The 27,984-nt window shown below is 42.6% G+C and overlaps 2 protein-coding genes across 2 annotated transcripts; both read left to right on the forward strand.

Moving 5' to 3' along the window:
- LOC308520290 (uncharacterized protein) lies at positions 1–27,955 on the forward strand (the record flags this gene model as incomplete). The annotated part of the gene is made up of 3 exons (XM_081092786.1): positions 1–2,392; positions 5,791–6,428; positions 25,796–27,955. 3 exons carry the CDS (start codon positions 1–3, stop codon positions 27,707–27,709), a joined length of 4,944 nt encoding a protein of 1,647 aa, XP_080948912.1. The 3' UTR covers positions 27,710–27,955.
- Positions 18,127–24,350, forward strand: PCDHB4 (protocadherin beta 4; the record flags this gene model as incomplete). Its single annotated transcript, XM_081090856.1, has 1 exon — positions 18,127–24,350. One exon carries the CDS (start codon positions 18,127–18,129, stop codon positions 20,503–20,505), a length of 2,379 nt encoding a protein of 792 aa, XP_080946982.1. The 3' UTR covers positions 20,506–24,350.
- Positions 27,956–27,984: the final 29 nt, after the last annotated feature.

The following is a 27,984-nucleotide window of genomic DNA, read 5'->3' on the forward strand; positions in this document are numbered from 1 at the left end:
ATGGAGGCCAGAGAAGGAAAGGAGCGCTTTCTGAAACAAAGGCAAGTTTTGATATTCTTTGTTTTGCTGGGCATAGCTCAGGCTGGTTCCGCGCCTAGGCATTATTCAGTGGCCGAGGAAATGGAGAGTGGCTCCTTTGTGGCCAATTTGTTAAAGGACCTGGGATTGGAGGTAGATGAGCTGGCTGCGCGAGGGGCCCGCGTCGTTTCCAAAGGGAAAAAAATGCGTTTGCACTTGGATAGGCAGACCGGGGATTTGTTGTTAAATGAGAAACTGGACCGGGAGGAGCTGTGCGGCCCTACCGAGCCCTGTGTGCTACCTTTCCAGGTGTTACTGGAAAATCCTTTGCAGTTTTTTCAGGCTGAGCTACGGATTAGGGACATAAATGATCATTCCCCAGTTTTCCTGGACAAAGAAATAATTTTGAAAATCTCAGAAATTATCACTCCCGGGACTGCTTTCTTAATAGAATGTGCCCAGGATTTAGATGTGGGAAGCAACGGTCTCCAAAGTTACACAATCAGTCCCAATTCCCACTTCCATCTTAAATTACAAAACAGTTCCGACGGCATAATATTACCACAGCTGGTGCTGGACAAAGCGCTGGACCGCGAGGAACAGTCTGAGATCATGTTAACCCTAACGGCGCTGGATGGCGGGACGCCACCCCGGTCTGGCACCGCCCTGGTCCGCATTGAAGTCTTGGACATCAATGATAATGCCCCGGAATTTGCAAAGTTGCTCTATGAAGTTCAGGTTCTGGAAAACAGCCCCATTGGATCCCAGGTTGCTATGGTCTCGGCTAGAGATTTAGACATTGGAGCCTATGGAGAAATATCTTATGTCTTCTCCCAGGCTTCGGAAGACATTCGCAAAACTTTTCGAATAAATGCAAAATCGGGAGAACTCCTTTTAACACAGAAACTGGATTTTGAATCTATTCAGACGTATACATTAAATATTCATGCGATAGATGGTGGGGGTCTTTCTGGAAGTTGTGTGGTGCTTGTCCACGTGATAGATTTGAATGACAACCCGCCGGAACTGACCATGTCAACACTTATCAATGAAATCCCAGAAAACTTGCAGGAGACCGTCATTGCTGTATTCAGTGTTTCAGATCCTGACTCGGGAGAAAATGGGAGGATGGTTTGCTCCATCCAAGATCACCTTCCGTTCTTCCTTAAACCCTCTGTTGAGAATTTTTACACAATAATGACAAACACAGCCCTGGACCGAGAGATGAGATCTGAGTACAACATCACCATCACCGTCACCGACATGGGGACCCCCAGGCTGAAAACCCAGCACAACATCACCCTGCTGGTGTCCGACGTCAACGACAACGCCCCCGCCTTCACCCAAACCGCCTACACCCTGTTCCTGCGCGAGAACAACAGCCCCGCCCTGCACATCGGCAGCGTCAGCGCCACAGACAGGGACGCGGGCGCCAACGCCCAGCTCACCTACTCGCTGCTGCCGCCCCGCGACCCGCGGCTGCCCCTGGCCTCGCTCGTGTCCATCAACGCGGACAACGGCCACCTGTTCGCCCTGAGGGCGCTGGACTTCGAGGCGCTGCAGGCGTTCGAGTTCCGCGTGGGCGCCACGGACCGCGGGTCGCCCGCGCTGAGCAGCCAGGCGCTGGTGCGCGTGCAGGTGCTGGACGCCAACGACAACGCGCCCTTCGTGCTGTACCCGCTGCAGAACGGCTCTGCGCCCTGCACCGAGCTGGTGCCCAGGGCGGCCGAGCCGGGCTACCTGGTGAGCAAGGTGGTGGCGGTGGACGCAGACTCGGGCCAGAACGCCTGGCTGTCGTTCCAGCTGCTCAAGGCCACGGAGCCCGGGCTGTTCGGCGTGTGGGCGCACAATGGCGAGGTGCGCACGGCGCGGCTGCTGAGCGAGCGCGACGCGGCCAAGCACCGGCTGCTGGTGCTGGTCAAGGACAATGGCGAGCCCGCGCTGTCGGCCAGCGTCACGCTGCACGTGCTGCTGGTGGACGGCTTCTCGCAGCCCTACCTGCCGCTGCCCGAAGCGGCGGCCGACCCGGCGCAGGCCGACCCGCTGACCGTGTCCCTGGTCATCGCGCTGGCGTCGGTGTCGTCGCTGTTCCTGTGCTCGGTGCTGGCGTTCATCGCGGTGCGGCTGTGCGGGCGGAGCAGGGCCGCCTGGGCGGGTGGCTGTTCGGTGCCTGAGGGCCACCTTCCGGGCCACCTGGTGGACGTCAGCGGCACGGGGACCCTGTCCCAGAGCTACCAGTATGAGGTGTGTCTGACGGGAGGCACAGGGACCAGCGAGTTCAAGTTCCTCAAACCCATTCTTCCCAACTTTCTTGCTCCAGGTGCGGAGAGGGCTAGTGAGGCAAACCCCAGTTTCAGGAATAGCTCTGACTTCAGTTAAGAATTGGTAGGGGTCTACTGACTCTAGTCTCAGCTAATTTGTGAAAAATCCTTTTTTTTTTTTTTTTACTGCTTTGCCCATTGAGGTTTGTTTCTTTTTATTTGAAGTGTAAATATCTCATTTGAATTCAGTGCACGTTACTAGTGTTTCTAAATGTGTTGCTTTGTGGTATAATGAATGCTAATTTTCTTTGTATTCTCATTGGCGATTAGTCTCCCTGTACCGTAATTCCACTTAAAATGTGAAAGTAAATTTTGTCTTCCCAAAAGTCTGAATTTTAAAGTTAGAGCATCTTTTTCTATCCTTCCCTTCCCCAGGGCCTAGGTAATTTTGCAGTCTTACATTTTTAAATGTTTGCTATTCCTACAGGGTTTTTTTTTTTCTACTCTCTAAGGCTATTGTTTTATCTTGTGAAGTCACATTGGCTAAAACCATTAATATAGCACTCTGTCACATTTTTCTAAATATTTACTATCACAAAGTGTCCGTACATGGAAGTTATGATTCTTTAGAGATGTGAGAACTTTGACTGTTGGGTTCCACAAACCATTCACATTGAAAGTATTCAATAAATCAACCACTAACATTCCAAACTGTAGTTAAATGCATAGCACATGTCCAGTCATTTTCAAAGACATGCTAATTCTTCAAGCTTTCTATTTAAAACAACATTGGAGGGGGGGAATATAAAGAAGTAAAACTATATTTGCTGATAATTTGATTATGTATGTGGAAAACTGTAAAATAATTCTCCAAAAAAGTTATAATGAGTACACTTAGCAAAGCTGCAGTTTACAAGGACAGTACACAAAATTTAATTATGTTTATCAAATCTCTTGAATTTTAAGTAGAAAGTTTTTAATAATTAAACTGAGATTTTTAAAAGGAGGAATTGAAATAAGCAGAGGTTAATTTTTTTTAAAGATTTGAGGGAATGTATGTCTCTGTCCTTAACCAAATTTTAGAAACTTCAAATGTAGTTTAACACTGCATTTTTTTCAAAAATTTCTGGAGCATTTCTGATTCATTTGGAAATAAGCTCATGGGGAAATATGTATCTTGGTCTGTCTTCTCATTCCATTTTTTTTTTTTTGCATGGACTGCTTCTCTTTTCCCCTTTCAATTTCCTGCTTTTCAATGCTTTTTTCTTTGTAGGTGCTTGAATTATGTTTTTCAACAGCTCCCCATTTATTGCATGATTAGCACAATGACTTGAAGATTATAGGTTCTTAATAAAATTTTTGAATGACTGATTGAAAGAAAGAAAGAAGTGTCTTTATTTCACCCGTGATATATATTGATATTTAAATACTCACAGGACAAACTTTTGCTGGAATTAAGTGCTCTCTGATGCATAGTGAATTTATATATATAATATATATAAGTTAATTGAAGTGATCACTATTATTTGAACACCATGCAGTTATCAGTTCTTGGTGTCTCTTTCCTTTAACATATTTTTCCTTTTCCCTTCCCGCTTAATTTGGCTCTCCTCTCCTGCCCACGGCTTAAGGAATACAAATGGGGAAACTGTATTTTGTATTTTATAATTTAAAAGTTGGATTCGTCCAACTTTCTCTATTTCTTGCAGTTTAATTTTTGATCTAGACATTAAAATAAAACTTTAATTTTTAATGTTCTTCTGCCTTCTTTAAAATGTTTATATCATTTGATGCTTGAGCTATACTGTTAAAATTATAAGATGAATGTGAAAGATCTTATTTTGAGATTATTAGTGGTGTGGAGCACCATCTTGGTATCCAAAGTCTCTGATTAACCAACTTATTACCTTTAGGGTCTTGGATAAGTCATATAATTTCTGTCCCCCCACACTAGCAATAACAGCTATGTCAATAGCTTGCAGTTATGATGAAATAAGATAATATATAGATGTATAATTGCTGTTATTTTACATATCACTAATATTAAGACTAAACTTAAGAGATGAGCCTTTGTGAAATATTCCTGATGACTGTGAAGGACCCAGATCGAGCACATGATATGTGTGTTGTTCATTTCCCTGCCTGAAACACTGCACTAGCTTCCTTTCAGTCTTAGAATAAAATCCAAGCACCCATTATTTGGCCCCAATCTATCTCTCCAGCCTTCTCTTCCCACTTACTTTTGGGACAGTAATTTTGGCTACACTGATCTTCCTTCATTGTCTGGAATAGCTATGCTTTACTGTCCTAGGGCCTTTACATATCAGTTTCTCATAAACAGAATCTTTCCATTTTGTAGTTGTAGCCTGGCAAACTTCTCATCATTCATGTTCCATATTAAATGGCACATCTTTGGGAACTTTTTCTCAAACCCTGCCCCCCATTAAAATTATGTCTCCCTATCCATACTTTCAAGTTCACTCAGTAACTTTCCTATATAGCACTTTTCACACTGTTTGAACATCTGTTCAAAGTCTTCACCCCATTAGATGGAAAACTGTGTAAGGTATATGTCTGCCTTGTTACCACTATATGCCCAACTTCTACAAACTTAACAAGTATCTGTTTCCACAGATGAAATACGGTTATACTGATGAAACCAATAATGGTAAAATTACTGTGAAATAAAAAAGGAAAGCCCTGACCGGTTTGGCTCAGTGGATAGAGCGTCAGCCTGCGGACTGAAAGGTCCCAGGTTCGATTCCGGTCAAGGGCATGTACCTTGGTTGCAGGCACATCCCCAGTGGGAGGTGTGCAGGAGGCAGCTGATCGATGTTTCTCTCTCATCGATGTTTCTAACTCTCTATCCCTCTCCCTTCCTCTCTGTGGAAAATCAATAAAATATTTTTTTTAAAAAAGGAAAAAGCTCTGTATTCCTCGAGTGAATGTTAAAATGTGGAAGGAATGCGGCATTTGTGGTCTCTGGATATACCCACTGACATAATCTAGTATAACATTTTATGCATGAGTTCATCTTTTCATAACATTTTTTCTTACTATAAAAGCAACTCGTGCACATTTTACAAAAGTTGGAAAATAAAAACACAAATATGATAGTGAGGCATGTTGTAATGTAGAGCAAAATATTTTCAAATTAGTTTAATAATTACCGACAGGGGTGGTAGTCCTAGCTAAGGTGTCCACTTCCGCAAAATCATATAAATGAGGACTCTGCCAGGAACAGTACGTCTTTAAATAAGGGCGCATTTAATTTCCCTCGGTTGTGTTTTTTAACTCAAGTGACACAGGAAACTCCTCCAGTAGCTTCAACTGGTTTTAGTAAGGGGAATAAGCAATTTAAAAGATCAAAACAACAAAAAACCCCAAAGCACCTTCTCCAAGAGTTTGAAACTGCGAGCGAACGCATGGTGGCGCTGTTGACTAAGAAGGAGAATTAAACCACAGGCACTGTGCGTGCTCAGTAACGCACCGATCCGGTACCGTACACCAGGAGTTGTGAGCTTGGACAGATTTAAAGCAAGCAAATCTGAGCGCTGGAAGGGATTATCTGCTAGATCTTCTCCAAAGGTTGGGAGGCAAAAGACTTTGCATTTCCCAGCGCTGTCGGAGGCTCAGCTTGGCAATATTTCTTGGAAGAACATGGCAGAAAATGAAATGGAGGCCGGAGGGGAGCGGTTTCTTAGACAAAGGCAAGTCCTGTTTCTCTTTGTTTTTCTTGGTGGGTTTCTGGCCGGGTCCGAATCGAGACGCTACTCTGTGGCTGAGGAGAAAGAGAGGGGCTTTTTAATAACCAACCTAGCAAAGGATTTGGGGCTGAGTGCAGGGGAACTGGCCGTGAGGGGGGCCCAAGTTGTGTCTAAAGGGAACAGACAGCGTATTGAGCTCAACCATCAGACCGGTGATTTGCTCCTAGATGAGAAATTGGACCGGGAGGAGCTATGCGGCCCCACAGAGCCATGTATACTGCATTTTCAGATTTTACTGCAAAACCCTTTGCAGTTTATTCCAAATGAGCTCCAGGTCATAGATGTAAATGACCATTCTCCAGTATTCTTTGAAAATGAGATGCAGCTGAAAATCCCAGAAAGCACTCCACCAGGAACAATCATTCCACTGGGAAATGCTGAGGACGTGGACGTGGGAAGAAACGGTCTCCAAAACTACACGATCACTCCTAACCCCCACTTCCACATTCTCACAAACAGCCGTAGGGATGGAAGGAAGTACCCAGAATTAGTGCTGGACAAAGCGCTGGACCGTGAGGAGCAGCCACAGTTCAGTTTAACGCTCACGGCGCTGGATGGCGGGTCGCCACCCAGGTCTGGCAACGTTCAGCTCCACATCCTGGTCTTAGACATAAATGACAACGCCCCAGAATTTACACAGTCGCTCTATGAGGTTGAAGTTCTAGAGAACAGCCCCGTTAACTCTGTTATTGTCACTGTCTCAGCTTCTGATTTGGATACAGGAAATTTTGGGACAATATCATATTCACTTGCTCATGTTTCTGAAGAAATTTCCAAAACTTTTCAACTAAATCCCATTACCGGTGATATCCAACTAATCAAATACTTGAATTTTGAGGCAATTAATAGTTATGAGTTTGACATAGAAGCCAAGGATGGTGGAGGCCTTACAGGAAAATCAACGGTAATAGTTCAGGTAGTTGATGTCAATGACAACCCACCAGAGCTGACCTTGTCGTCAGTTACCAGCCCCATCCCGGAAAACTCGCCAGAGACCGTGGTGGCCGTTTTCAGTGTTTCCGATCCAGACTCTGGGGACAATGGGAGAATGAGGTGTTCCATCCAGAACAATCTCCCCTTTGTCCTAAAACCATCTGTAGAAAACTTTTACACCCTAGTGTCCGAAGGAGCTCTGGACAGAGAGAGCCAGGCTGAATACAACATCACCATCACCGTCACCGACATGGGGACCCCCAGGCTGAAAACCCAGCACAACATCACCCTGCTGGTGTCCGACGTCAACGACAACGCCCCCGCCTTCACCCAAACCGCCTACACCCTGTTCCTGCGCGAGAACAACAGCCCCGCCCTGCACATCGGCAGCGTCAGCGCCACAGACAGGGACGCGGGCGCCAACGCCCAGCTCACCTACTCGCTGCTGCCGCCCCGCGACCCGCGGCTGCCCCTGGCCTCGCTCGTGTCCATCAACGCGGACAACGGCCACCTGTTCGCCCTGAGGGCGCTGGACTTCGAGGCGCTGCAGGCGTTCGAGTTCCGCGTGGGCGCCACGGACCGCGGGTCGCCCGCGCTGAGCAGCCAGGCGCTGGTGCGCGTGCAGGTGCTGGACGCCAACGACAACGCGCCCTTCGTGCTGTACCCGCTGCAGAACGGCTCTGCGCCCTGCACCGAGCTGGTGCCCAGGGCGGCCGAGCCGGGCTACCTGGTGAGCAAGGTGGTGGCGGTGGACGCAGACTCGGGCCAGAACGCCTGGCTGTCGTTCCAGCTGCTCAAGGCCACGGAGCCCGGGCTGTTCGGCGTGTGGGCGCACAATGGCGAGGTGCGCACGGCGCGGCTGCTGAGCGAGCGCGACGCGGCCAAGCACCGGCTGCTGGTGCTGGTCAAGGACAATGGCGAGCCCGCGCTGTCGGCCAGCGTCACGCTGCACGTGCTGCTGGTGGATGGCTTCTCGCAGCCCTACCTGCCGCTGCCCGGAGCGGCGGCCGACCCGGCGCAGGCCGACCCGCTGACCGTGTCCCTGGTCATCGCGCTGGCGTCGGTGTCGTCGCTGTTCCTGTGCTCGGTGCTGGCGTTCATCGTGGTGCGGCTGTGCAGGCGGAGCAGGGCCGCCTGGGCGGGTGGCTGTTCGGTGCCTGAGGGCCACCTTCCGGGCCACCTGGTGGACGTCAGCGGCACGGGGACCCTGTCCCAGAGCTACCAGTATGAGGTGTGTCTGATGGGAGGCTCAGGGACCAGCGAGCTCAAGTTTCTCAAACCGATTTTCCCCAGTGGTCTGGTTGAAGACATTGAGCAAGAGTAGTTCAAAACTGCAATTGCGGGAATAACTTAGGTTTCATTAATAGAAGAATAAAATATAGTTATTTGGCTATGAATACTTTCTTTCAAAATCAAGAATCTTTAGTTGATAATAATTTTGTTTATATATTGATTTTAGTTTCTATCAAGTTAGTTAATCCTTGCATATTCTTACCTGTTTTCTTTCTTACCAATGCAGTCTTAATGCCTCCTTTTCTTTTTCTAATAGGTGAGTAAAAATAAATTCATTATGTTTCAATGTTGACTTCAAATAGGTTTATTTTAAGTGACTCATTTCAAATTTTATATCCATAGCAAGTGAGATAATGTTCCTTATAATATTCCTAAAGCAGCTTTTCTATGGCTAATGAAGTTGGTGGATAGATAAGAATGTGTTTTCTTTCAGATGTTCCATCTTTAAGGCACAGCATGTTTTTTGGGGTATAGTACCTAAAAGAAAGTGATACATTTAATTCGTTTTGTTTTTACATTTGCAATTAATATTTCAGTGTTTCATATGCTTATATTGGCTCAAAGTGGACAAAATATAGGCTAATAGGGCAAATTACTCTTAGGTTTGCCTAAAGTGTACCCACGGTTAGGAAAAATTAAACACAAGGCATTTTGAACATCTGATTGTGCTTTTCCATTTGATATGAAAACATTGTTTAGGAAAGCATCTTGTGGGATGACAGTTTGGTTAGTAAATTCTAAGATATAAATGTTACCGACCTTAGGGTCTTTTTAAAAATGTAAAGATAGTAAGTAGTTGTATACATGATCTACAAATGATTCCATGGTGTCCCATTGGGACACCAAAATTTGGTGTCCCATTCAACCTACTTTTAAAAAAAGTAATATCTACTTGGCATTTATATGGTAACATATGATGGAACCCTTTCTTTATTTCCTTCTTACTTCCCTCCTTCAGATTTCAATCTGACATGATTTAAGATTATGTATGGTCCTTCTGGGGTATGTCCATCTGCATCAGCATTCTGCTTCCCATAATGTAATTAAAATAAGATGTACAAGAGTATGACATTCTAAAAAGGAGAGAGCAAAATCACTGTGAAAGTCTAAATATCTACAACTACGAATAAAATCTGGAAGCAACCAAAACACCAAATTTTCATGGCTATTTGGAGTACTGTAGAAAAACTTATTTTTTAATAATAAAATGTTTAGATTCCAATTAGAGAAGTTAATTGGGAAAACATAAGTATTCTCCTTATAAAGCATTTTCTCACCCAGAGGGCTAGAACTTTCCAAGAAAGGGAACTAAGGTTTCTCAAAGATTTTCAATATTCTGAAAAGAGGAAAAGAATTTAAGATTGACATGCTTCACACATTAAAATGTAGTTTATAAATAGTGTCATTTTATATAATTGAATATTAAATACACTAATCCTTAATAATCAGAGGAAAGAGAATATTTCCTTTCATACATTAAGTATTTTATAGAGATGTTTAGATCTGGCTCTTCTTCTTTTCATACTTAGCTGAATTTTCATGGAGAGGAAAAAGACACATACTTTTGATCAAGGCTTCTCTTTACTTGACTGGGTTCTAGGTAGTGTCTGAGCCAGGGATGTATTCACTTGTGGAAACAGTAGAGGATAATCCCTTTTTGGCCAATGGCCTCTAATAGTTTATTCTATTGAACTTTGGTTAGCCTTCATGGTATCAAAATAAAGTGAAATTTGCAAGATACTAAAGGCTTTGAATAAACTTTAAAATCACCTACCACTTGTTTTCAAAACATAATTCTAGATAGTGTGCACTTGCCTTTTTACCTCTCTGAAAACATTTATTCAGAAATAATTTAACATTTTCTTGACATTCACAATCTAGCTTTCAACACTGAAAAGCAAAGAGATGTAAATGAAGTTTAAACATTTCTATGACTGTTAAAAGACTGAACTATATTCAAACATCACTCATTAAAACTACTGAAGTAACTTACGCTTTTTATAAATCTTTCTGAATCATTAAATATGGCTTCCTTGCAAATGAGGGCTTTTAAAAAATATGAAAATGATTCTATGCATTCCACTACTTTATTCTGGGAATCTTTTGCTTCTTGGAGTAGATTGTTATAGGTGTTAAAGCTGGAAATCTAAATTCAGAGTACTTTTATGTTTAATACTCATGCTCTTTGCCAACAGTTAGGTTGATCAAGGATTTTAAAAGTCATTTTCCTTCTTTTCTTTTGGTATTTAACACCGTTGATGAAAAGTGATATCAGTTTAGTTCTTATTCTTTATCTGTAAAGTTCTTACCTCTCTTTTAAATTTTTAAATTTATTCTTGATGTTCTGAGACTTGCTAGGTCCTAACTTGAAATTTACTGAATATACTGAATTTTCTTTTGTTTAAGTAACTGTAGTTTTCTTTTTCACAATTTCCATTTGGCAAGCTTTCACAACAATATGTTCCCCTCCCCCACAATTACTATTTCTTTCTTTTTTATTTCAGGAAATTAAATCTTTTACTTTTAACTTCTTTATATATTGTTCTGAATCTCTGTATTTTAGTTATACATTCTTTTATCTGTTGAGTAAAATTTTCAGCTGTTAGTCTTCCTCATATGCTTGCTGATATTTTATTGAGAATTCATCTCCTCTTGGAGGTTTCCCTCAGACCTGGTTTTGGTAATCTTGTGGAAGGGAAGAAGAGCACCAGACTGCAAATTCAAGCCTTCATTAAGAAACCTAGCTCAACTTTGCCACACACAGGTAGAAGTCCTATGAACACCTATTGATTTGTTTGAGCTGGATCCCAGTTTCCCTTGGGTGGCATCACTCTGCATTTGCTCCTTGAGGCAAAAATCTCAGGGAATGTCATCCTCTGGTTGTAATGTATCTGTTAAGGCTGTAGACATGGGAGCTAATGGAAACATTTTTTACTTTTCAAGCTTCAGAGTAAACAAGCTGATTTGAATAATAATCAAGCTGATTTTGAGGAAAATTGAGTTGAAACTGAAGTGACACATTGGGATTACCTATAGGAAAAATTATGGTCTTTTTTTTTTAAGTTGATTTATTTTTTTATTATTATTATTTTTTTAATTAAATCTTTATTGTTCAGATTATTACATTTGTTCCTCTTTTTTCGCCCCCGTAACTCCCCTCCTCCCAGTTCCTGCCCCACCCTCCGCCCTCACTCCCCACCCACTGTCCTCATCCATAGGTGCACGATTTTTGTCCAGTCTCTTCCCGCATCTCCCACACCCCTTTCCCCCCCCCAACAATAGTCAGTCCATTCCCTTTCTATGTCCCTGATTCTATTATGATCACCAGATTATTTGTTCACTTGATTCTTAGATTCACTTGTTGATAGATGCATGTTTGTTGTTCATAATTTGTATCTTTACCTTTTTCTTCTTCTTCCTCTTCTTAAAGGATACCTTTCAGCATTTCATATAATACTGGTTTGGTGGTGATGAACTCCTTTAGCTTTTCCTTATCTGTGAAGCTCTTTATCTGACCTTCAATTCTGAATGATAGCTTTGCTGGATAAAGTAATCTTGGTTGTAGGTTCTTGGTATTCATCACTTTGAATATTTCTTGCCACTCCCTTCTGGCCTGCAAAGTTTCTGTTGAGAAATCAACTGACAGTCGTATGGGTATTCCCTTGTAGGTAACTGACTTTCTTTCTCTTGCTGTTTTTAAGATTCTCTCTTTGTCTTTTGCTCTTGGCATTTTAATTATGATGTGTCTTGGTGTGGTCCTCTTTGGATTCCTTTTGTTTGGGGTTCTCCGCGCTTCTTGGACCTGTAAGTCCATTTCTTTCACCAGGTGGGGGAAGTTTTCTGTCATTATTTCTTCAAATAGGTTTTCAATATCTTGCTCTCTCTCATCTTCTGGCACCCCTATAATTCTGATGTTGGTACGCTTGAAGCTGTCCCAGAGGCTCCTTACACTATCCTCGCATTTTTGGATTCTTTTTTCATTTTGCTTTTCCGGTTGGGTGTTTTTTGCTTCCTCGCATTTCAAATCATTGACTTGATTCTTGCGCTCCTCTGGTCTGCTGTCGGGAGTCTGTATAATATTCGTTATTTCAGTCCGTGTATGCTTAATTTCTAGTTGGTTCCCCAATATAACATCGAGGGGCTCATTAGTTTTCTTGTAGATCTCATTAAGTTTATTGGCAGCTTCTAAACAGTTCTTGAGAGACCTTAAAAGTGTGGTTCTGAACTCTATATCTTCCATTGACAATTTTGTCCTGTTTCTTTGTCTCCGCATTTTGTTATGCTTTCTTGGTGCACCCCCTAGTGGTCTTTGTGCGCAGTCTTATAGTTAAACCTTGATTGTTGTAGCTAATACCAGGGAGGGTTTGACCTCCAGGCCAAGTGGCTATGAGAATCAGCTGTGTCTGCAGTGAGAGAACTTCTGTCCTCTAGGGAGGTGCCAATCTAGCCATTGCCTGAGGCTATCCGACAAATGCCTCTGTGCAGGGCTTGGGCAGGGCGGGTCGCACAGGATCAACAGGGTGGGCCGGAGAGAGAAGTTATGGTGGCTTTCAGTCCTGTCCCCAGGGGCTCTGCCTCTCTGAGTCCCAGCACCCGCTGCAAAGCTCGGAGAGAAAGCTGCACTCGCTCTGACCGAAGCCAGACAGTCCCGCTTCTCCCGTTTGAGTCTGGGTCCCTAAAGACTCGCCTGTATCTGGAGCTCAGAGGCTGCGACTCCCTCCCGATTGAAAATGCCAACCGCGCCCTCCGCCGCCAGCCAGCTCCGGGCACTCCGCACCTCAGAATTTGACTTCAGCACTGCGCCTCCTCTGAGTGTCCGTATGCGTTTCTCTTCCCTCCTAGTTGTAGGACTTCCACTCAGCCAGCGTTCCTGTGGTTCTGGGTGATGTCCGTTCCGTTTTTTAGTTTCACGTTTGAAGTAGTTGTTCAAGGCAGCAAACTCCGGCGTTAACCTATGCCGCCATCTTGGTTCTCCAAAAATTATAGTCTTGATTAAGAGGCATGACAGTGCTGCACATGGCAGTTCTGTGTGACACACAACATGCTGGATGACAAAATAAAAAAACCTCTGCAAAGCAATCCTATATTTTACACTGAGTTGGTGCCAGTAGAACAAGGTGCTAACCTGGATGGTGACTTGAGTTAGAACTCATAAGTATTTCATCAATGATTCAAGGTCTCAGAGTGAGTACTTGATATTTAGCATGCATATCTAGGTTCCTATGTGATAGCCACAGCTAGACACGAGCTGGTGCTATTATTAAGAACAACTAGAAGCCACCTTTATTTGGTATGGTAATTCTACACCTGGCCTAGGACCTATCCCAGCTCTACCTCCCATTCATTGAATCACCCACAGAAGTCTACCCAAGCCTATGGGTTCTCTTGTTCACTGACTTGACTCAGCTGTTCACTGACACTCATGTGGAGGATGAACAGGGAACCTTCAATGGACTGCTGCATACAGGCTATTTTCATTTTGAGGATATCAACATCACTGCGACTTAGTCCCAGATCTGTTATTGTGAGAGGTTTCTGACTGGAATATCAGAGACAAAAGGGTTTAGATTTCTGAAGTCATTGTCTCCAACTTATATGGGCTATGCATAAGGAGATACTTTCATGAGAAACAACTTATAGAAAAATTTGGGGTTTATAAAAAATTAAAATTGTATTCTCTAAATATTGTAATTTTGAGGGGGATTTTTCTTAAATTCCTTTGTCTCTGGGGAAATGGATTTCTTCACTCTGAATGTCTCATCCTATTCAACAAGATTTAATCAGCAATCAAAAAACTTTCCACAAATAAAAGCCCAGGATTAAATGTCTTCACTGGTGAATTCTACCAAATGTTTAAAGAATTAATACCAATCCTTCACATCTTGTTTAAGAAAAGAATCAGAGACCAGTTCCCAATTCATTCAATGAAGCTAGTATTACCCTGATGCCCAAATCAGACATAGGTAACACAAGAAAAGAAAACTAAATATATACTTTATTAATATAGAGGCAAAAATCCTCAACAAAATATTAGTGAACTGACTCCAGCAACATAAAAAAGGTTTATACACCATGACCAAGTGGGATTTGTCCCCCCAAAACAAGGTTGGGTTTAACATATGAAAGTTAATCAATGAAACTCACCATATTAACAAGAAAGGACAAAACCATACAACTGTCTCAATAAATGGAGAAAATTATTTTACAAAATCCAATACTTTTTCATGTTAAAAACTCAACAAATAGGAATCATAGTATACGTACTCAACCTGATATAGGGCAACTATAAAAACCCACAGCTAACTTCATATGCAATGGTGACAGACTGAAAACTTCCCCTCTAAGATCTGGAACAAACCATGGATGTTCCATCTCACTGTTTCCATTTAACATTATACTAGAAGTTCTAGCCAGGGCAATTAGACAAGTAGAACAAATAAAATAATTCAGATTGGAAATGAAGAAGTAAAATTGTATTTGCAGATAACACAATAGTCCATAAAGAAAATGCAAAGGAATCCACAAATACTACTAAAATGGATAAATGATTTTAGCTAGGTTGGAGAATATAAGATCAATAAACAAAAATCAATTAGTATTTCTGTACACTAGCATTAGACAACCCCAAAATGAAGAAAACAATTCCATTTATAATTGCATGAAAAAGAATAAAAAACTTAGGAATAAATTGAAAAAAATAAGTGCAAGATTTGTATACTAAATACTACAAAACATCATTGAAAAGAATTAAAGAAGACCTAAGTAAATGAAAAGTGTTCACAGATTGGAAGACTTAATATTGTTAAAATGGTGATACCCTCCAAATTGGTCAACAGATTCAACACAATCTCTATCAAAATCCTAGCTAGCTGCTTTTTTTTTTTTTGGACAAAAATTGGTAAATTGACCCTAAAATTCATATGAAAATGCAAGGGACTCAGAATAGCCAAAACAATTTTGAAAAAGAACAAAATTGGAGGACTCACACTTCCTGATTTTAAAGATGTAGGATAAGTTAGACATTAGATATTTGAATAGTTTGTCACATTAAAAATATAAATACCATATTTTATTTAGTATGAAACTATAGAGAATTATTAAAAATTGCCTTAGATTTCATCACAGATTTCTCAAGCTACCCTTCTTGATTTTAACTTTATACCCTACTACCACTTTAAAAGATCTATACATAGATGTTTTTTCTTTTTTATGTATTTTTATTGATTTCAGAGAAGAAGGGAGAGGGAGAGAGAGAAACATCAATGATGAGAGAAAATCATTGATCAGCTGCCTCCTGCACACCCCTCACTGGAGATCAAGCCCACAACCCCGGGCATGTGCCCCTGACCAGAATCAAACCCGGTACTCTTCAGTCTGCAGGCGGATGCTATATCCATTAAGCCAAACCAACTAGGGCCATAGATATTTTTTCTCCAATATTTAAGACAACAGGGAGTCACTCATAAATTTTTTAACCTAATTAATGACATCAACAAAATATTATCAATTTTCCTTTCTATTTCTAAGTTTTGTAAGCACCTCTCTTTGCTGGTACATATCTCTAAATGGAAACAAGCTATTTTAAAGGTTCTTATATTAATTGAAAACTTGAATACAAATATATTTCACCTATGATATTTATGTACCCAAGATCAGGCTCAAGTTTGATCTAAATGATCTAAAAAGTTGTTCACTTCTCCAGTTCCACTTAGGTAGATAAAAGAATGCTTTCTGGAGCCATACTGTAACAGTTTGAATCCTAGCTCTGCCATTTCACATGATGTGTGACTATGAGCAGGTTATGAGGTTTTTTTGTTTTTTTGTTTTGTTTTTTGCTTAATCCTTTCATCTTTTTCACCTGGCCCCACCCCAATCCCCTCTGCATCTATAAGTCAGTCTCTATTTTGTTTGAGCAGGTTATTTAAACTCCCTGTGCCCTCAAGCTCTTCATCTATAAAATGTGGCTAATAAGATGCCCACCTCATAGGGCATTGGAGGGATAAAAATGAATTAATACATGTAAAATGCTTAGAATAATATCTGGAATATAGTGGCACATATTTGTTCTGAGCTCTTTAACTTGAGTCTAACTAGAACTTAATTACTATATTATACACAATTTGGTCTTTGCTTTTTCCAGATTTGTTTTTTATTTATATTTAAAATAATATCCTTTACTTTAATTTTTCAGTATGTTTTTTATTTCACTTAATGTTGACATCTATTGTATCTCCTCTCATCTGTCTTAAATATGAAATATGAAATATTTCTAAAGTGTATTAATATTATTGCCATTGCTATATCTCTTACAGGAATTACTAGAACTAGAATCAAAATAAATTTAATTGAGTAGTGTTTAGCATGTATTATACCTTCATGTCTCAGAATTTTCTATTCAATTTCAGACATGTTTATGGCTGAATGTATGATCTGGCAATAATCTTCTTATATAGGCAGAAACGTGATCATTAGGGTAGATTAATTATTTATTCAACTGATATTTATTGAATGACTACTACAATCCAGACTTCTTTCAAAATAATTTTCCCTAATAATTTCTATTAGAATCTAAGATTATTGCTAGACTTTAAAAATAATTCATTCAATATGAATTATAGTTAAGTGCATTAAGTAAGTAGATTATAAGATATTTAGGGAGGGGAAATCCCATATGTGCCAAGATAAGTGGTACTCCATTCAATAGACTAATTATAAATGAAAAACTCATTTATCAGAACAATCTCAATAGCTGTGCACTGTTCTGAAATCCATTTTGTAAACAAGTTTCTTCTCTGCACCTTATATGAGTAGAAAAGGCCTGAAGCACCCTTTGCTCACAGATTAAAATATTTTAAATCTGGGCTTCTTGTTTTCACCCAAATCATCTAGCCAAGATGATATATGGGACACAAAGGATGAATATGGTAAAATGCAAACTCATTATAAAACATGGAACTTACCCAGCTAAATAAGCTTAAAGTCACTCTTAACAAAATTCTATGATTTTTACTCACTTAATTCTGTCTTGATATTACCCTCTGAGCTTGTTACTTTATCTATGAGGCCTCCTTTCATTTCCTCTCCAGTTCTAAGAATCTGATTCTAACACTACCTGACTTCCTTCTAAATGTAAAGTCAGTTCAAACTGTAAAAGGACTTACAACAAAGCAAGATGCCTCCTCCTTCCACTGTATTACTGTTTGCACACCAGTGCAGGAGGATAGAGCCTTTCCTTTGAAAAACAGTCTCCTGAGACTGTGTGGCACAGGGCCCCTTAACAAAGTTTTGCATCATCATACATTTCTCACAGACTTGAAAACAAACAGATATACTTTCCATTAATTGTAATTTTGTAAGAGTTTATTCCCCTAGTTAGATGATGGAAGAGGGAAATTGAATTCTTTGAAGTTCCACTGATTAGGTTGTGGGGGGCCGAAATACACTCTTGTTTTGGACTCACAGTTATTCTAGCTCATGCAGTGTGACGGCATAACCTGATAAGTTATCCAGTTTAATGGCATAGCAACTTCGTAAAAGCTCTATACACTTCAAAAATGGATTTCTTTTGGATACTTCCAAAATATACTTTGACTTGAGAATATTTTCTCAATCAAGACGCAGGGTGGCGCTGCAGGCTAAGATTATGAATAAGCTTGCGCATTCCTTTGTTCCAAGACGGAATCAAACTCACACGGAAGAGCTTTGCTAGCGGTACTGGGTTACCAACGAGTTTGGGGGAAGATACACGAAACGAATTTAATATTCAAATCAACTTTGTGAGGACTCCACCAAGCAAGAAATCTCAAGTCTTTTTGGTTGCTGAAGGGACTGGCTGTAAGCGCCCGGGTTCCAACATGGAGACGCTACAGAGAATTCAACCAAACAGGCAAGTGATGGCCTTTATTTTGGTAGTGTTCTTGTCTCAGGCTCGCTCGGAGCCTATTCGTTATTCTGTGCTGGAAGAAACAGGGAGCGGCTCCTTTGTAGCCCATCTGAGCAAGGACCTGGGCCTGGGAATTGGGGAGCTGGCCGCCAGGTCGGCCCGGGTGGTGTCTGACGATGACAAGCAGCGCTTGCTGCTGGATCGTCAGACTGGAGATTTGCTTTTGCAGGAGAAACTAGACCGGGAAGAGCTATGTGGCCCCATTGAACCGTGTGTATTGCATTTCCAGCTGTTGCTGGATACGCCAGTGCAATTTTTTGAAGGAGAATTATCAGTCCAGGACATAAATGACCACTCCCCAGTATTCCCGACTAGGGAAATGCTTTTGAAAATACCGGAAAACAGCCAGCCAGGGGCTACTTTTCCCTTGAAATTAGCTCAGGATTTGGATGTGGGCAGCAATGGTCTTCAAAAATACACTATCAGCCCCAATTCGTATTTTCACGTTCTTACTCGAAATCATAGTGAGGGTAAGAAATACCCAGATTTGGTGCAGGACAAGGCGCTGGATCGAGAGGAGCAGGCCGAGTTCAGCTTAACCCTCACGGCGCTGGATGGTGGGTCTCCACCTAGGTCTGGCAGCGTCCCGGTGAGAATCCTGGTCATGGATGTTAATGACAATGCTCCCGAGTTTGTGCGCACCCCATATGAGGTGCAGGTCCTGGAAAACAGTCCCTTAGAGTCTCCAATCATTACTGTCTTAGCCAAGGATAAAGATGCTGGAAACTTCGGGAGAGTTTCCTATGGCTTGTTCCAAGCATCAGATGATATTAAGCAAACTTTCTCAATAAATGAAGTCACAGGAGAAATCCGACTGACAAAGAAACTGGATTTTGAACAAATTAAATCTTACCAAGTGGAGATTGAAGCTACAGATGGAGGAGGCCTTTCTGGAAAAGGCACCGTAGCCATAGAGGTGGTGGACGTGAACGACAACGCCCCTGAACTGTCCATATCTTCACTCATCAGCTCTATCCCAGAAAATGCCCCTGAGACCATAGTCTCCATCTTCCGAATTCGAGATAGAGACTCTGGAGACAATGGGAAGATGATTTGCTCTATTCCAGATAACCTGCCATTCGTTCTAAAACCGACTTTCAAGAATTTCTATACCCTGGTCACAGAGAGCCCGCTGGACAGAGAAAGCAGAGCCCAGTACAACATCACCATCACGGTCACCGACATGGGGACCCCCAGGCTGGAAACCCAGCACAACATCACCCTGCTGGTGTCCGACGTCAACGACAACGCCCCCGCCTTCACCCAAACCGCCTACACCCTGTTCCTGCGCGAGAACAACAGCCCCGCCCTGCACATCGGCAGCGTCAGCGCCACAGACAGGGACGCGGGCGCCAACGCCCAGCTCACCTACTCGCTGCTGCCGCCCCGCGACCCGCGGCTGCCCCTGGCCTCGCTCGTGTCCATCAACGCGGACAACGGCCACCTGTTCGCCCTGAGGGCGCTGGACTTCGAGGCGCTGCAGGCGTTCGAGTTCCGCGTGGGCGCCACGGACCGCGGGTCGCCCGCGCTGAGCAGCCAGGCGCTGGTGCGCGTGCAGGTGCTGGACGCCAACGACAACGCGCCCTTCGTGCTGTACCCGCTGCAGAACGGCTCTGCGCCCTGCACCGAGCTGGTGCCCAGGGCGGCCGAGCCGGGCTACCTGGTGAGCAAGGTGGTGGCGGTGGACGCAGACTCGGGCCAGAACGCCTGGCTGTCGTTCCAGCTGCTCAAGGCCACGGAGCCCGGGCTGTTCGGCGTGTGGGCGCACAATGGCGAGGTGCGCACGGCGCGGCTGCTGAGCGAGCGCGACGCGGCCAAGCACCGGCTGCTGGTGCTGGTCAAGGACAATGGCGAGCCCGCGCTGTCGGCCAGCGTCACGCTGCACGTGCTGCTGGTGGACGGCTTCTCGCAGCCCTACCTGCCGCTGCCCGAAGCGGCGGCCGACCCGGCGCAGGCCGACCCGCTGACCGTGTCCCTGGTCATCGCGCTGGCGTCGGTGTCGTCGCTGTTCCTGTGCTCGGTGCTGGCGTTCATCGCGGTGCGGCTGTGCAGGCGGAGCAGGGCCGCCTGGGCGGGTGGCTGTCCGGTGCCTGAGGGCCACCTTCCGGGCCACCTGGTGGACGTCAGCGGCACGGGGACCCTGTCCCAGAGCTACCAGTATGAGGTGTGTCTGACGGGAGACCCTGGGACTGGTGAGTTCAAGTTCCTGAAGCCAATATTCCCCAGCCTCTTGATTCAGGACCCTGACAAAGAAAATTCCAACTGCAGGAATAGCTTTGTATTCAGTTAAGTGTTGTATTAGTGAAGTGAAGCTTCTCCTTAATTTTTGCCAACCTAATTGCCATTGCAATGCATTTCTTTTAAGAAATTGTATTGTTCTCTAAATATGTATATCTCTGTTCCAAACCAATGCATGCCCCTGATCGTGCTAGGTTTCTTTCTTTTATTAATATTTATTGGACTTGGAATTTCTACTTACGCTAAACATTGAGTATGTATTTTCTCCCTATTTGACCTTCTCAGTGGTTTACGCTTTTCATAACTATAAATTACTCTAGTGTAAGAAGACATTTTGTTTAAATCAACTTCTTAATTAGTTAATGTCTTTTAATGAAACATTTTAAAGCTTTTATGTAATCTTTCATTTCTATATATTCGTGGTTCTTGTCTTTACCATATACCTTTATCATTATGAGACCAGAATGTTTTAAATTTTTTATAGCTACCTAGACCTTTCTTGTTGGCTTGTCTATCAGGCTATGCCCCCTGAATAACCATGAGCATATAATTTTGCATACTTGTTTCTCCCAAATTGTACATAAACATGCACTTCATTAAAATATTAACACTCCAAAAGTGTGACCTCCCATTGTGGGCATCATATATGCTAGAGATTTTCTTATTTGATTGCTACTTGCCCTGTGCATTGTATATACTCCATAAATACTCACTAATGTTATAATTTTAAAAAATTATTCTCTATTATAACTAATCATCAAAGAGTAAATCTTATATAATTTGGAATCACTTTTACTAAGTAAAACTAAGTCATTGCTTGGTTTCAAAAATAATCTCAGAACCTTAATTAAAATATAAGTCCTTTCAAAGGATTTGAGATGTGCAGGGCATGATATACTTCCTTGTCCTTCCTTTTGTATGTTTCTCTTGGTTTTCTGCAGCTTCTTCCTACCTCTCAAAAGAGTCAGGTAATTTTTTTATGAATTTCAGTTATTCTGTTCAAATCTGATTTCAGGTGCTATCAGATTTTCACTTTAATTTACTTTGCAGACATGGACAGCCTTTGTCAACAAACTAACAATTTATTTTTTATTTTTGTTATCTTCTGTTTTGTTCAATGTAGCTTTTAGGTATTTTGTATACATTTATTAATTATGCTGAACTTTCTTTTGTAAGAAATAAGCATTATTTTGTCCTTAAGGACAATAAGAATAGAAATTAAATAAGATAAAAAATGAACTTATCTGAATTATTACTGTTTTATGTTGTGTTCAATAAGTCAAGTTACCTAATCATGTGATTTTCAACTAAATTTATATGAATATACTATAAAACCACTTAGTTAAACTTTTGGCACAATATGAGCTATTAAAGAGCTTGCTTTATAGTCTAAATATTTATTTTGAAATCTCGAGTATCATCCTACTAGAATTTAATTACTTGCACTTTTCCCAGAATTACTTTTTTTCTAAGGATATAATGAAATAAAAAAGGAAATTGTCCATTTAAGTTATTCTCTTTTAGAAACTTTATTATATATTGATTTTAGGGAGAGAGATGAAGGGAGAGAGAAACATCAATTTGTTATTCCACTCACCCATGCTCTCATTGGCTGCTTCCCGTATGTACCCTGACCAGGATCCTGCAACCCCAACTTGTAGGAACAATGTTCCAACCAACTGAGCTGCTTGGCCAGGCCTTAAGTTATTCTCTAAAACAGCTTTTTAGCCTTCATCCAATCTAAACATTGAAATGAGAAAGTGATAAAAAATGAAAACAAAATTAAACACAAACAAATATGTAAGACAAATATGGTAGTCAACTCTCATGACTTCTTAATTTATTATTAGCTATTTAAATGAACTGGCTTTTATGTATAACAAGAAATCTGATTGACATTTTCACCAATATAAAATGGTGACATTTCACCATTATAAAAATCCAAGTCCACTTTTTCTGTTTATGCCAGGAAAGTTCAATTTGTATAATCAAACAAATGAGATTGACTAAACACCCAGAACACACCTTTATGAATTTATGTAGTAAATTTATTAATTACTCTGTGAATTACTTCATGAACTACTGTGTATATTGATAAAGCATAGGCCATTCTTTTTTAAAATATATATATTTATTGATTTCAGAGAGGAAGGAAGTGGGAGAGAGAGAGAAAAACATCAATGATGGGAGAGAATCATTGATCGGCTGTCTCCTGCATGCCCCCCAGTGGCGGTTGAGCAACATGGGCAACCCAGGCATGTGTTCTGACCAGGAATGCAACCATGACCTCCTGGATCATTGGTCGATGCTCAGCCACTGAGCAAGCATAGGCCATTCTTTACCACCTAGGGATAACCACCAGACTGGTGTCGGACAAATCAACATTTTGAAATTCAATTATTAGAATTTAGTAGTAAACATTATTCAGATAACTTCCACAAAATACATGAAATAGGAAAAATAGGACAATTCTATTGTTGCAAAAACAGAAATAGAGATTGGAAGCCAAATATCTTAAATAGCAGAATGTGTAATGTTTAATAATTGGAAAACTCAAGGTTGGGAATTATGTCAGTTCTCCCTAATTAATCTATAGATGTAATAAATCCTAAACAAAATTTCAGCAGATTTCTTTGTGGAAATTGACAGACTGAATCTAAAGTCTATATAGAAATACAAAGGGACAATAATAACCAAAGCAGTCTTGAAGAAAAAGAATAGAACTGGAGGACTTATCCATCAGATAATAAACCTATTATGAAGCTACATTAATTAAGGCAATATTGTATTACAGGATAAACACAGAAAAACATTGAAAAAATTCTTAATAGACCTATGGTTACTGATTTATTGATTGACACTTATTTTATTAAGTGACACTTCAGAAACAATGGGGAATGGATCCTCTTTTCAATAAATGGTAGAAAATCACTTGGATGTTTATATGAAAACAAAATTTTTGATCCTAATCTCATTCATATGAAAAAAATAACTTCAAAGGATTATAGCTCTAAATGTGAAAACTAAAGTAATTAATTTTTCAAAAACACCATACAAGAATATTTTTATGTTGTTGGGGTATGCAAAGACTTAAAGAGAAAACAAATAGTCCTAACCATAGCTATTGAGAAATATTGACAGTTTAGACTATTAAAGTTTAGGAAGTTTGGTTCATGAAAGATACTATAAGAGAGTTAAAATCCACGCTATAGAGTGGGAGAAGATATTTGCAACACATATTTCTGAAAAAGTACTTTTACCCAGAATATATTAAGAACTTCTAAAGACGAATCAGGAAAAAAGGCAAATATCCCAAATAGAGAAATAGACAAAAGCTTTTCAAGAACTTACAAGAATGTACCCTAATGGCCAATAAGCATGTGGAAATGTGCTCAATTTAATTGATCATCATGGAAATACTAAAGTTACAATATGATATCATCCCACACTGACCAGAGTGGTTAATATTAAAAGACAATATCAAATGTTGATAAGGATATGGAGCAACTGGAACTCTCACTCTTTGCTGGTTTGGGTAAAACTGCATTTGAAAACTGTTTTTGCAATATCTGCTAAAGCTAAATATATGTGTACACCTTAATGCACAGAAACCTAACTCGTAGGAATATATTAAACATAAATGCACACACAGACACCAAAAGATGTGTACGAGAATGTTTATAGCAGCAATACTAAAAATATCCCCAAATCGGAAAACCCCAATGTCCATCAACTGAAGAATGAATAAACAAATCATGGTATAGTCATACAATAGAATGCTATAAAGCAATGAGAATAACTCAGACCAATATACAACAAATACATTTTACAAACATAATGTTGAGTGAAAGAAGGAAAACACAAAAGATCAAATACTCTGTAACTCCGTTTGTATAAATGTTCAAAAAATACAAAATAATAGAAGTTAGGAGAGTGCTTACCTTTGGGGGAGGGGGTTGTGGCCAAAGACAGAAGGAGGCTTGCAGGGTATTGATAACATTTTAGTTTTAATTTGGTTCTGCTTATAGGAGTGCATTCACTTCGTGAAAATTCTTTGAACTGTACACTTATGATTTGTACCCTTTCCTGATGTATGCTATATTTAAAGATAACAGTAATTTTTGTAGGCTCTGGCCAGGAAGCTCAGTTGGTTACAGTGTCCTCCCCTTATGCCAAGGTTGTGGGTTCCACCTCCTGCCAGAACACATACAAGAAGCAATTAATGAATGCATAAGTAAGTGGAACAACACATCTGTTTTTCTCTCTGTGTGCCTCCTTCCCTCCCCTCTCTAAAATCAATAAATTTAAAAAATAATTTTTGTAAAATTGTAGACGTTTGTAAGCATTCATATCACTTATTTCTTAAATATACTAAAACAGAAAACTCTCAAAAAAGGTTTCTTCACGTACTCAAAAGGTACTTTCCTGAAGAAAGCTCATACATCATTTCAGTTTATTCTGAAAAGTATTCTTTCACTTAAAGTTAGTGCAGTAAATGTTTATTTAGAGCTTCCAATAACTAAGAACTGGAGGTTTCTGGGACTTAAAAAGATATTGATACACACCAGAGTTATAAATTGGAATGAATAGCAAATACTATTTGCAATAGTAAGTATGGACGCCTGGTGGCGCTGCAGGCTAGGAGTTCGAATGAAGAGCTCTGTGGACCCGGGCCGCCATTAAGCTGGGAAATCAGAACGTTGACTGCTTCCTAAAAGAAGGCAGCATTTCAGGCAGAGATCTTCAGAGAGGGCATCGTTCTAGTGCGACTCAGCCAGAAAGATCTAATTCGAGGTTATTTACCGAAGCCCTCTGGATTGATTGTACCGGCTTGAAGAAACTGCACCTTCTTGAACTGGGTCTGAACAATGGAGACCACGCTGGCAGAAACGCCCCGGAAAAGGCAAGTTGTCTTTCTTGTTATATTGCTGTTTTTGTGGGAGGCTGGCTCGGAAGCAGTTAGGTACTCCATGCCAGAAGAGACGGAAAGTGGCTCCTTTGTGGGCAACCTGGCAAAAGACCTGGGGCTCAGGGTGGGGGAACTGGCCACTCGGGGCGCGCGAATCCATTACAGAGGAAACAAACAGCCCTTTCAGCTTGATATAAAGACAGGGGATTTGCTTCTATATGAAAAATTAGACCGGGAGGTGCTGTGCGGGGCTACAGATCCCTGTATACTGCAATTCCAACTGTTACTGGAAAAGCCGGTGCAGTTTTTCCAAGCTGATCTGCAGCTCACGGACATAAATGACCATTCCCCGGAGTTCCTAGACAGGGAAATGCTCCTAAAAATCCCAGAGAGCGTCCAGCCAGGGACTGTGTTTCCTTTGAAAACAGCTCAGGACTTTGACATAGGTAGCAACACTGTCCAGAACTACTCAATCAGCCCCAACCCCCATTTTCATGTTGTCACTCATAATCGCGGAGATGGCAGAAAATACCCCGAGCTGGTGCTAGACAAAGCGCTGGACCGGGAGGAGCAGCCCGAGCTCAGTTTAACCCTCACCGCGCTGGATGGTGGGGCTCCGCCCAGGTCAGGGACCACTGCCCTCCGCATCGAAGTCCTGGACATCAATGACAATGCCCCCGAGTTTCTACAGTCTCTCTACGAGGCACAGGTCCTGGAAAACAGCCCCCTAAACTCCTTAGTTGTTACCGTCGCCGCCCGTGATTCAGATGCCGGAACGTATGGGAATGTAACTTACACTCTATTTCAAGGCGATGAAGTTACTCAACCATTTGTAATAGATGAAATGACAGGAGACATTCGTCTGAAAAGGGCATTGGATTTCGAGACAACTCAATATTATAACGTGGAAATTGCAGCCACAGATGGTGGAGGCCTTTCAGGGAAATGCTCTGTAGCTATCCGGGTGCTGGATGTGAATGACAACGCCCCGGAACTGACGCTGTCGAAAGTCGCCAGCTCAACCCCAGAAAACTCCCCAGAGACTGTAGTTGCTGTTTTCAGTGTTTCTGATCCAGATTCCGGGGACAATGGCAGGATGGTTTGTTCCATCCAGGACGATATTCCTTTTCTCTTGAAATCCACATTCAAGAACTTCTACACCCTCGTGACAGAGAGGCCACTGGACAGGGAGAGCAGAGCCGAGTATAACGTCACCATCACCGTCACCGACATGGGGACCCCCAGGCTGAAAACCCAGCACAACATCACCCTGCTGGTGTCCGACGTCAACGACAACGCCCCCGCCTTCACCCAAACCGCCTACACCCTGTTCCTGCGCGAGAACAACAGCCCCGCCCTGCACATCGGCAGCGTCAGCGCCACAGACAGGGACGCGGGCGCCAACGCCCAGCTCACCTACTCGCTGCTGCCGCCCCGCGACCCGCGGCTGCCCCTGGCCTCGCTCGTGTCCATCAACGCGGACAACGGCCACCTGTTCGCCCTGAGGGCGCTGGACTTCGAGGCGCTGCAGGCGTTCGAGTTCCGCGTGGGCGCCACGGACCGCGGGTCGCCCGCGCTGAGCAGCCAGGCGCTGGTGCGCGTGCAGGTGCTGGACGCCAACGACAACGCGCCCTTCGTGCTGTACCCGCTGCAGAACGGCTCTGCGCCCTGCACCGAGCTGGTGCCCAGGGCGGCCGAGCCGGGCTACCTGGTGAGCAAGGTGGTGGCGGTGGACGCAGACTCGGGCCAGAACGCCTGGCTGTCGTTCCAGCTGCTCAAGGCCACGGAGCCCGGGCTGTTCGGCGTGTGGGCGCACAATGGCGAGGTGCGCACGGCGCGGCTGCTGAGCGAGCGCGACGCGGCCAAGCACAGGCTGCTGGTGCTGGTCAAGGACAATGGCGAGCCCGCGCTGTCGGCCAGCGTCACGCTGCACGTGCTGCTGGTGGACGGCTTCTCGCAGCCCTACCTGCCGCTGCCCGAAGCGGCGGCCGACCCGGCGCGGGCCGACCCGCTGACCGTGTACCTGGTCATCGCGCTGGCGTCGGTGTCGTCGCTGTTCCTGTGCTCGGTGCTGGCGTTCATCGCGGTGCGGCTGTGCAGGCGGAGCAGGGCCGCCTGGGCGGGTGGCTGCTCGGTGCCTGAGGGCCACCTTCCGGGCCACCTGGTGGACGTCAGCGGCACTGGGACCCTGTCCCAGAGCTACCAGTATGAGGTGTGTCTGACGGGAGGCTCCGGATCGAATGAGTTCAAATTCTTGAAGCCAGTTATCCCCAACCTTCCGCCCCAAGGCGCTATCAAAGAAACAGAGGGAAACACGACCTTCCAAAGCAACTTCGGATTCAATTAGGAATCTCATTATGATGCAGTGTCTTTTGTAACATCTTTAATTTCTCCAGATACAGAGTTCGAGAGCGTCATGGACAAAAATCCCACCTTGGAGTATAGCCTGGATTTCCCTTTTGTAACATGTTTTGTCCATTGGACTTTATCTTGTCCAATTTTGGAAAACCCCACATGCTGGTGATTTTCCTGTAATGTTTGTTCCGCTTCCTGGCATTTGTTGCGATTAACTGTCTTAATAAAATGAAATATTAATTGTATTCAGTCCATTGTTTCACCAAA

This window comes from Myotis nattereri (genome assembly GCF_964212035.1).
Source record: "Myotis nattereri genome assembly, chromosome: 5".
Lineage (NCBI taxonomy): Eukaryota > Metazoa > Chordata > Mammalia > Chiroptera > Vespertilionidae > Myotis > Myotis nattereri.